General features: G+C 34.5%; 2 protein-coding genes across 2 annotated transcripts; one reads left to right on the plus strand and one right to left on the minus strand.

Moving 5' to 3' along the window:
- The first annotated feature begins 112 nt into the window (after positions 1 to 112).
- On the plus strand, positions 113 to 3,531 carry LOC127525179 (CD276 antigen-like). The gene is made up of 4 exons (XM_051917544.1): positions 113 to 326; positions 874 to 1,221; positions 1,540 to 1,815; positions 3,396 to 3,531. The coding sequence occupies exons 1-4, from the start codon at positions 275 to 277 to the stop codon at positions 3,521 to 3,523; spliced, it is 804 nt and encodes a 267-aa protein (XP_051773504.1). The 5' UTR covers positions 113 to 274; the 3' UTR covers positions 3,524 to 3,531.
- Positions 3,532 to 3,828: 297 nt separating this feature from the next.
- Positions 3,829 to 10,663, minus strand: LOC127525180 (CD276 antigen-like). Its single transcript, XM_051917545.1, has 4 exons — positions 10,092 to 10,663; positions 8,691 to 9,038; positions 7,682 to 7,957; positions 3,829 to 6,032 (listed from the first exon to the last, which is right to left on the minus strand). Exons 1-4 carry the CDS (start codon positions 10,129 to 10,131, stop codon positions 5,911 to 5,913), a joined length of 786 nt encoding a protein of 261 aa, XP_051773505.1. The 5' UTR covers positions 10,132 to 10,663; the 3' UTR covers positions 3,829 to 5,910.

The raw sequence follows: 10,663 nt of genomic DNA on the forward strand, positions 1-10,663 counted from the left end.
TAGCCTACCCATTACTTACGCTGTCATGAAAATACATGCCACTATGGGTATTTATTTGAACAAACATTATCATAGACTAGAATTCATAAGAATTAAAAAATAATAAACATACAATATAAATTATTGTGAACATAAATGCATGTTTTCTAAGTTGGAGTCACCTTAACTGCATACACACGAGCAACGAACTTAACGAACTTAACGAACAAAACGGTAGTTGACACCACGTAATGTAGTTCGCCCTGCTGCTATATTTGCATGGCTCAGTCTCGCCATGGTCTCGCCTCAAATGTTTCTTTTGTATTGCACGTGGATCATCGGTGCTGGTAAGAAAAGCTTATTTATAATCGAATGTTTTGACATGTATAATTACTATGAACCTTACGAGCATTAATATTACAAATAAATCATTATTACAGTCATACGAGAGTCATTTCACCATTAGTTTTCAAGCAGTCGCATGTTGTCCCGCTGGAATTAGAACAACACTTGGATTCATTCTTTTTCATTGTAGGCTACAATACAAAGTTCATTATGTTTGTTTTTAAAGGTGCTATTCAGAAATAAAATAACAAATTCGTCAGTTACACTACTGTATTTAGCCTTACTCTAAGTAAAAAACAAAACAAAAAAACACATTTTATCATCTGATTATTGATGTTGAGTTATTAAAAGTTTTATATTTATTTATTAACTAAAGTGAATCCCTTGAGTGAGATCCCATGTGGCATGCTGTTGTTGGTGTTTTTATCATTTAATGTACTGGTGGTCATGATCATGATTCAACCCTGAATACAAGCTACAAAATCTTTACGTTTTTGTAAATGAGGTCAAATCTTACATTAAATTTAAAGTCAGACCACATTCTTTTAGCCTCTTTTAGGGTGAATGTTCCTGACAGGTATCTGCTGGCAATTCGGGGTCATCCAGCTGTTCTGGGCTGTGAGTTCACCCCTGATCCTGATCTGTCCAACCTGGTGATTACTTGGCAAAGATCGGAGAACTCACAGGTTGTCCACAGTTTCTATTATCAGCAGGACCAATTGGACCGCCAGAGTCCAGAATACCATAATCGGACATCATTGTTTATTTCAGAGCTTGGTAAAGGAAATGCCTCCCTTAGAATTAATTCAGTTGGACCTAAGGATGCCGGTCAGTACCTTTGCCAAGTGAGCAATGCTAAAGGGACGGGAAAAGACCAGATAGAGCTGGACTACGGGGGTATGCTAGACTTATAATAACCAGAATTTTTCTTTTTTTTTTTTACGCCCTGTTATTATTATAGCTTGGAAAACAAAAGAATGTTTCTGAACCTGAATGTTAACTGATATACAATATGTCTTATACATATACATATACAATTATCTGTTGAATATTTGTGTAGTCAAATGCCTGTAACAGTAATACAGTGTCTAACACAGACAGCTTATTCAGTACAGAATTATGGAGAAAATTACATTCTTTTTTTAAAACAACTAAAAGTTTTTGTTGGTACATCTTTGCTTTCTAAGATACTAAACTTGTGTATGTGTTTCTCAGCTCTTTACTCTGAGCCTAGGTTTTACATTCATGTGAACTCCACAACTGTGACAGTGCAGTTTGAGACGGAGGGATTCCCCAAACCTGAGGTGATCTGGCTGGGGGAACACGGCCAGAACCTCAGCTATCGCCTGGATCTCCATGACCAGACAGAAGATGGGCTTTATTTAGTTAAGAGCAGCTATGAGGCCCAGAAGCCAGCAGTTAATGTCACATTTACGCTAAAGAACCACCTCCTGAACCAGAACCTTCAGAGACCCGTGTGCCTCAGCTATGGTAAAGACCCTCTTTCACTCTGAACTACTGAAACTGCATGTCAGAACGTATTCACTTTAGAATGGGGTTAGTGAAGTAAAATTGTGATATTAAAATTCAACATTAAAATGGAAGTATAGCAGCTTTAATATCCATGATTTGTCCATAATGAATGTAGACTATATAATAAGATGTTTGAAGTCTGAAAGTGACACTGAATAAGTGCAATATGACTGAATGGATTTAAACAGTATGATATTAGTAGCTGGAGGTATTACCAAATTATCCAAACATGCAAGGGGGTTTGTGAATTCATTCCAATTCTGCAGGCACATGTTCAGTGTGCATGAGGTCATGTTTATTATAATAAGAGTCCATTGTCTGTCAACGGAAAAAAAAAAAAAAAAAAAACTTTATCACCTTACTGTAAAAGAATGAATCAGGATGTGTTTAAACCAGTTTTGGAACAGGTCACATTAAAAAACAAACTTAGTTCTATTATGTTTAATCGCTCTTTATTCAAGACAACCACAAGGAAGGAAATTAACTCAATGTCTTGTTTTAAGCCAGTTCTTTATATTTAACCAAGACAAAGAGTCATAAAAAGAAGAAACATTGATCAGCCCATAGTGTTTTAACACAATCTTTATTTGCTTAACGAGCAGTGAGAAAAACATTGCATGAAATTACTGCTACATGTTGTATTGATGCAAAGTTGATGGATATAATGTTTACCATATTCAAAAAAACAAAACAAAAAAATATGAGGAAGAACAGATGTTGGGTTGTGATTTCTTCTAAATATAATTTGTGGGAATCATCAGCATCAGGTTACTCTGGATGATTTGGTTACAAAGTCATACAACTAGTTTGGTTTGAAAACCTAGTTTGTGCAGTAACTGTCATTCAAGTTACATTGTGTCATTCATTTGAATGCAGATATTATGATCACATTTAGTAAAAGAAACTCAACCAAAAACATAAAACAACAATTTCTCAGGTCACTAAATTTTCTTTTTAGACTGAAACAACATTTATGAAATGTATCAATACCTCTGTGTGAGCATAGAGTTTCCATTCTACTGGATATTCAGTTCACCTGCTGCTCGAGGGTGACTTCAGGTGTTCAATACACAAGCTGCTTTTGTCCTTTTTTCTTGGGGTTATTGAATTTCCTACATGTCTATGCAGGGTCATAGATTTTCACTATAGAGTTTGTTTTCTTGGGATTTTCTCCTCAAGTAACTACTTGTCCTATCTGAAGCTTGAATGCAATTTGGTGTTAAATCATCTAAACCCTATTTTAATAATAATTACGGTTTGAGGTAGGTGCTTAATGTTCAATATTAATGATTTGATTGCATTGACATGAGAATGAGCTGAGATGAGAACTGAGATGAGCTAGATGATGACATCACTGTTTTCTCCAGAATTATAGCAGAATTGACCTAATTTCCTAACTGATGAACTTTACAGTTATTGAACTGGATTGAACTGAATCAACTTCAGCTGAACAATGACACTATTGTGTTTTTTAGAGCTGCTTTACAGCAAAATTCTGTTTGCATCATTGATCATTACTTTCCTGTTTTGTTTTTTAGTTTCAAATGAGGCTGGAGGTAGAAGCTGGAAGATGGCGGCAATAATTTCTCTGTCGATAATAAGCATCATTCTTTTTGCTGTTGTGATGTTTTTACGATATAGAAAACCAATAAAATCGAACCCATGAACCTCCAATCTCTTGCCATCTTCACTATGACCTTTTCCCAGCATGTTAACCATCATTTCTCAAAAACAAACTAGTGGCATTGTTTAGAAACATTTTCAAGGGCAAGGAAAAAGTAGCCGATTCATACTGTCTCAATGATAACATTCTGTTATTTACTTGCGCTAATGTTTCAAACATTTGACTTTTTTTTTTTTTTCTCCTTCTTTTGTGGAAAATCATTGTATGTTTTGTTCATACAGTGAAAGTCAGTGGTGTCCAGTATTGTTTTGAATCTCAATAACTTTCACTGTATCAACAAAACATTTTGCAAAATATCTTTATTGTTCCACAGAAGAAAAACATGCAGGTTTAAAACAACATAAAGGGGCATACATAATAATTTCCAAATTTGCTAAATAACCAGGATAATAATGAAGATGATAATCAGATGCCCTCATGAAACTCTGTTTCTGCGGGTTGAGTCAGCTTTCCGTAAAAATGTTGGTTTCAGCTGAGCTGCCTGGAAAGAGATGAAACCTTTTTTCCATCTGCTAAGCTACACATATTTAATGAGAATAAAACTGCAGAAAAGCAATGTGGACTTGTGGGAATTTTAGTAATTTTATCATCCTCACAAACCCTTAAATACACAAATATTATTTATGGTCCATGATGTATTATGCAGTGTAAAACTCATCATTAAATTCAAAGCCATTGCCATGGGTCATTCTCACGAAACCATTAAAACACCAATGATTTTAAATATTAAACATGTATTTTAGTAATATATAAAAACATCATCATAAAGAAAATATTGTTCTCTACACTGAACAAAGAGTAATTTCAACATATAAATGAATTATTTTTGTATTTTACTGCATTTTCAGCTGAAATTCTCATTACCGCAATGCGTCCAGGTATGTCTGAATGTGTGTTGTTCTAATTTAAACAATATATATATATATATATATATGTTCTAATAGATGTTTTCAAATGACAGGAAAAATATTAATGTATAATATATAATAAAAATGAAAAAATAGTGGAAAAATGAATTGTCTATGACTGATGTTCTCATCCTCTGCAACATTTTTTTAAGGACTCTTTACACACACAAAATTTTAAATAAATCTTGATTTTGAATTAAGCAACACCTTAAAGATGGCTACCAGGTAGGCAGATCGCTTTATATTTCTTCAGTTAAAAGTTCAAAATTCTCTTGTCAGACCATATAAACGACATTTTGATTATTACCGTAACAGGAAATATTCCTCATTTAGAAAAACTTTAACAATTTTCTGTGAAAAATTTACTTCATTAATGTCTAATTATGTACGTTGAATAAAAGTTGCCTAAATCATCATGGCTTCTCTGAATTTAACAAAATAAGCTATGGTATATTATCCTCCGCAACACCATTCTCACTTATCGCAACAATTTAAGGCCAATTGCGGTAAAGAGAACTTCTGTTTTGGTAATGAGAATTTAATCATACAGGCTATTTTTAAATATATATTATCAGTTATTAGGTTAAATAATATTTACTAACTGTTGGAAAACTTTAGCAAAGACTATGGTGACAAATTTCAGAGAAGAGGTTTACAAAAAAGAAACCTTGATGAGATTTGAGATTTTTAAGGACTTGTTTTGGAAAATATGCTCAAAAACGTATTACATTGTCAGTAAAACTTTTAAAATTAATGATCACAAACACTTCAGACCTTGCTCTTAATGTCTAAAAAGGAAATCTGTTAATACAAACATTTTTTTCAATTTTCATGTTTGAAATCTTTGAAACTAAGATTTCATGAGAATCACCTGCCTATATAGCATGTTTAGATTCCAAAGAGTGCTGTAAAAGCTGTGTCAACAATGACAACACTGGGAAAAAATCCAAGTAATGGTGAACAGTTGATAATGTAAACACTGGGTGTCTGAGCTAATCTAGAAGAATGCTTATTATTCAAAGGTGTGGAGTGCAATGGTTAGAATGTTACTTATGTCAAGGTAAGTACAATATTAACTCAACTGACTTCATACAGTACAGAATCATTCAATATTTAATTGAAATTTAAAGTGTGAATAAATTCCCCCTTGTTAAATTTTGTACAAAAAGTTTTTAAAAATACACAACAGAAAAATAAATAAGCGGTTAACAAAGAAATGACTTTAGACACACCCATCTGACTCCCTCTTACAGTCTTTTTTTTTGGCATGTGTATACTGTACTATAAATACTGTTCATTCAAGCATTCTAGCGTAAATTGATGTTAACCTGAAGAATTTCACACAAGAATGCTTGTATGTACACTGAATAGATTTTTGCTCTGCTTGTGGTCAGTGATGTAATAAATGAGCTCAACAATGCAACATGTTGAAACATGTATGCAAAGCTCCTACAGCAATCATCAACTGTTTGATCTCAACTTATTTCGCTTCCGCACTAACCAAATGATAACAATGACCAGAAAAACACAAACCACGGACAGGACAAGTGCGATGGTTCCTTGATTTGCAGTTATGTCCTTATCTGAAACAGAAAAAGAAGCTTAGCTTTAACATTTGTTAAGTGATTCAGATTATGTCAAATGCACTGTTATATCCGGATCAAGGCAGATATTAAACATTATATCTCACAATCTAAAAAAGCATTTAAGATTAATACTACAAAATAGTTTTGCAAACCCTGGAATTCAATATATGGATATATTGGATGTGTACAATCAGTCATTCAGATAACAACTAACCAAAACCATGCAGGCTATATATATATATATATATATTTGTGAATACACCAGATAATGCTTTATTTTTAATATCACTGACCGCGTTCATAAATTTGCACCATTGTATTCCCACTGTGTTCTGTGTTCACTAGTTAACCTTTAGAAATTTATGTCCATTAAAGTAGAAATATGCAAAGCATTAGACAGCTCCAACAGCTCTCTGGGGCTCCATTAATGGATGATGTTTGTAGATAGTAGGCTTTTGTACAAATACTTAAAGGAAAAACAGGCCGCTCGTATATATAAACTTAGGGATTACACTCTTATGACAAATAGTTGACATTTGGAAACAACATTCCTGAAACAATCATAGTGTTGAAATCAAGTGGCTCATGCCTTTGTTGAAAGATTTTATGATGTTTAAGTGAAAAACCCAGCACTGCTAATTCTAACTATTATATAAAGTGTTTCCCAACCTTGTTCCTGGAGACCCACCAATGCTACACCCACATTAATCCAGATATATTTGAAAATATAACTACTGATATCTATGGGTACAAGATGAGTCACATGACTGAACATTTCACAAGATACGATTGCTTTCACATGATATAGTTTGTCTTAGTGTGGACGGAAGGCCAAAGTGTAGAGAAAAAAATATGAAATTTTTTTAAATGTATTAATGTGAATGTAGCCGAAGAGTACACATTTTCGAACAATTTTCTCAAATGGATGGGTCAGAAAAGGGAGACACTCAACATGTGTTCTGTTGGTGTGCCTCCAATAGGCCGACCCCTAAACCAAACCACTAGGGGTTAAATCAGATGGAAATGAAGTCCATAGTCCTTAGGCTAACCCTAAACCTAACCTTTAAATATTACTGGTTGATAGGAGTGCTGATCCAGGAACAACTTATACTTGAGTAAATTACAGTATGTCGGATCTTAATCTTGACAAACAATCTAAACACACAGTCATTCTCAGTTTAAAAGCTTTAAATTGCTGTTAATTGCCTTCTGGTTTCAGAATGGCTGCAGACATAATTAATAATCTCAGTTAACCGCTCTGCAGTTTATTGCAGCTTATTTACCAACACCCAAGCCTCTTTAATTCCCTCCTTCATTTATCTACCTAGATAAATGAAGTTTGCTTTGTGTTCTTCTACATTAGGAAAGTGTACAAATATGTGCCATTGCACAAACCATTTAACACCCCCCTTTCTCACGTGTCAAGTTATCAACTATGCTCTTTCAGTTATTATTTGTGGTGTGGCAAGTATAAATCCAACCCAAGGCAGACAAAGGAGTTCTGTGTTGTAAAATAGCAGGAAAATTATGGCAACAAATCACTTGAGAAGTCAAACATGCCTTAAATGCATAAAGTAATGGATGACATGCCTCTAACTGCCACATCCTCACACACACACACACACTTTGCACACAGAAAGCCATACCATAGCTGAGGCACACGGGTCTCTGAAGGTTCTGGTTCAGGAGGTGGTTCTTTAATGTAAATGTGACATTAACTGCTGGCTTCTGGGCCTCATAGCTGCTCTTTATGAAATAAAGCCCATCTTCTGTCTGGTCGTGGAGCTCCAGGTGATAGCTGAGGTTCTGGCCATGTTCCCCCAGCCAGATCACCTCAGGTTTGGGGAATCCCTCTGTCTCAAACTGCACTGTCAATGCAGAAGAGTTTACATGGATGCTTAACCTGGGCTCAGAGTAAAGCGCTGTGGAAGAAAAATACAATCAGCTGCATTGTATTGAAATGTACTTAAGTAAAAAATAAAAAAAAACAAAAAAAAAAAACATTGTTTTAATCACAAAAGTAATTTCTAGCTAATAAAATATTTTACAGCAAAGCATAACTAGAACACTTTTAAAATACATTTCTATATTTCAAGGCTTTTCATGACCATGGGAAACCTGAAACATGATACAGCCACAGCAAAAACACTGCTGGCATATTCTCAATTCTCAGGATACCTAATCCTCAAACAAAAATAAACTTAAAGATAAAATGAAACAAGATGAATAGCTAATTTGTTTATGTTTAACTTTATCTGTGTCAAAATGCACTGTGTATTTCGGATTCAATAAAATGAAACATTATTTTGCCAATCAGACTACACTAGAATTCAAGGTCAGCGAATTAAGTAAATACTGTAAATTCAGTAGCAATCTTGAATAGAAGTGCAGGAAACACTGTCTGAGCATTTTCGTACGAAGATCCGTCCACGTAGAAGGAAGAATGCATATGCAGGGACAGTTAACGCAACGAAAACGGCATTCTGTTAATTTTTTTTTTTTTTTTTACTTTTTAACTAGAATTACTTCAAAACAATATAAAAAACAAACAAATTTAATTTTATACGTTAATTTTGGTGACTGAAAAAAACAAAGTTGGAAGCTCCTGGAAATAGTTTACAACATATTGATTCCACTGATCATCATACTCCATACCTCCATAGGTCACTTTCATCAAGGCTCTTCCTGTTCCCTTTGCATTGCTCACTATGCACAAGTAGAAGCCTGCATCCTTCGGTCTAACTGTTGCAATTCTTAATGAGGCATTTCCTTTACCAAGCTCTGTAATAAATAATGACGTTCGATTGTGGAATTCTGGACTCTGTCTGTCCAATTGGTCCTGCTGATAATAGAAACTGTGGACAACCTGTGAATCTTCCGATCGTTGCCAGGTAATCACCAGGCTGGAGAGGTCAGGATCAGGTGTGAACTCACAGCACAGAACAGCTGGATGACCCCGGATTGCCAGCAGATGCTTATCAGTGACAATCACTTCAAATGAGGCTGGAAAGAGGCAGTAAGAAGAAGTTATAGTTGCTTGAAGAAACACTCCTGGGTAATCCAAAACTTTATCATGAGATCATCATGGGTCATATCATGAGAAATCAAGTTTTCCGTAATTTTTATGAAAAAACAAACACTGGACCTGACAGCAATGGTACCGCAAAAATGTGCACAGTCTTAAGCCCTTCACTAGTAACAAGTAAATATAACTAGTACATAGCAAATATAATTAAATATTTCATATTTAAATGTCACTTGAAAAAAAAAAAAAAATAGAATGATGCTTTATACAGCCTTGAAATACCTTGGACTCAACACACTGTACTGACTCAGCTTCAACCAACGGCATGAGTTTGACGTGCTTTATTGTTCATCTTATTTGAAATTCAAATTTTAATCAATTTAATAGAAGGACCATAAGTTGTAAAGGGAAAAAATGGAAATAAAGTTTAAGAGATTAAGTCTGTTTAGTAAAAAAAAAAGAAAGAAAGAAGAACCATTTACTTCCATCTAGACTAGAGTATTATACTTAATTATACTGAATCAGTAAATTCAGTCTATATTTGTCATTCTAAATTCAAAATGGTTTGGCGTGCAGTCTTTAATTCTACTGGCTTAAGTAATACCCTCTTTCTATTTAGGCTATACCCTGCAATCGGACTGGAAAGAGTTAATTAACATTTCAGTGGCCATGTATAAGGACATGTTCTAACAGCCAAATCAAGCACATTTTTGGCTTCTATTCACTTTTGCTTATGCTTATCAAGTCAATCGGAAATATTTTGCTCTATTAGAGTCAAGAAACGGAACATAAATATTATCAGTTTAATGACTTACAATGTCAACAATTTCCTGTGTTTTTTCGTTGGACATCACATTAAAGCCGGTAACACTTTACAATAAGGTTCATTAGTTAAACATTAGTTAATATATTAACTAGCATGAACTAACCATGAACAATACATTTGTTACTGTATTTACTAATCTTCGTTAACGTTAGTTAATAAACTAATAAACTCCTTTCAATTTCTATTCATTAAATATAAGTCTTACCCACAAGAACATCCACGAAACACAAAAAGAGCCAAAGCATCGTTGCAGGGGCTCAGGAACATGGCAGTTCAGTGCAGTTCAGTTCAGTTCAGTGCAGCCATATTCCGCTTCACGATTTACGTGATCTCTCAAGCCATATAGAGGCTAAAGCAAACTCACCACAAGACAAACAAGCAAAGTATGGCGTATATCAAAGTCCCTTTGTCTATATTATGCTTCCATCCCCACTTTAACACCTGGCAGTCCCGCCTGCAGAACTCTCAACGTGGCTTGAATTGAAGCGAGGCTGCCCACGAGTCGCTCCGCCCCATACCTATTCACAAATCCTTCACAAACCCTTCATTATAATCCACAAATGAAAAAAAAAAAAAAAAAAAAAAAAAAAAAGGGTTAGTTCACCCAAAAATTAAATTTCTGTCATTAATTACTCACCCTCATGTCGTTCCACACCCACAAGACCCGAAATAACAAAACAAAAGAAAAATAATGACTTTATACACAGGTCAAAAGTTTTTGAACGGTCAGATTTTGTAATGTTTTTAAAAGAAGTCTCTTCTGCTCACCAAAGCTTC

This window comes from Ctenopharyngodon idella, chromosome 13, assembly GCF_019924925.1.
Source record: "Ctenopharyngodon idella isolate HZGC_01 chromosome 13, HZGC01, whole genome shotgun sequence".
Taxonomy (NCBI): Eukaryota; Metazoa; Chordata; class Actinopteri; order Cypriniformes; family Xenocyprididae; genus Ctenopharyngodon; species Ctenopharyngodon idella.

Coding starts and splice junctions, on each gene's coding strand:
- LOC127525180 (XM_051917545.1), bottom strand. CDS start 10,131: ATGCTTTGGCTCTTTTTGTGTTTCGTGGATGTTCTTGTGG. Junction 9,039..10,091: donor TTTCGTGGATGTTCTTGTGG/GTAAGACTTATA, acceptor GCCTCTTTCCAG/CCTCATTTGAAGTGATTGTC. Junction 7,958..8,690: donor GATGAAAGTGACCTATGGAG/GTATGGAGTATG, acceptor TTTCTTCCACAG/CGCTTTACTCTGAGCCCAGG.
- LOC127525179 (XM_051917544.1), top strand. CDS start 275: ATGGTCTCGCCTCAAATGTTTCTTTTGTATTGCACGTGGATCATCGGT. Junction 327..873: donor CACGTGGATCATCGGTGCTG/GTAAGAAAAGCT, acceptor ACATTCTTTTAG/CCTCTTTTAGGGTGAATGTT. Junction 1,222..1,539: donor GATAGAGCTGGACTACGGGG/GTATGCTAGACT, acceptor TGTGTTTCTCAG/CTCTTTACTCTGAGCCTAGG.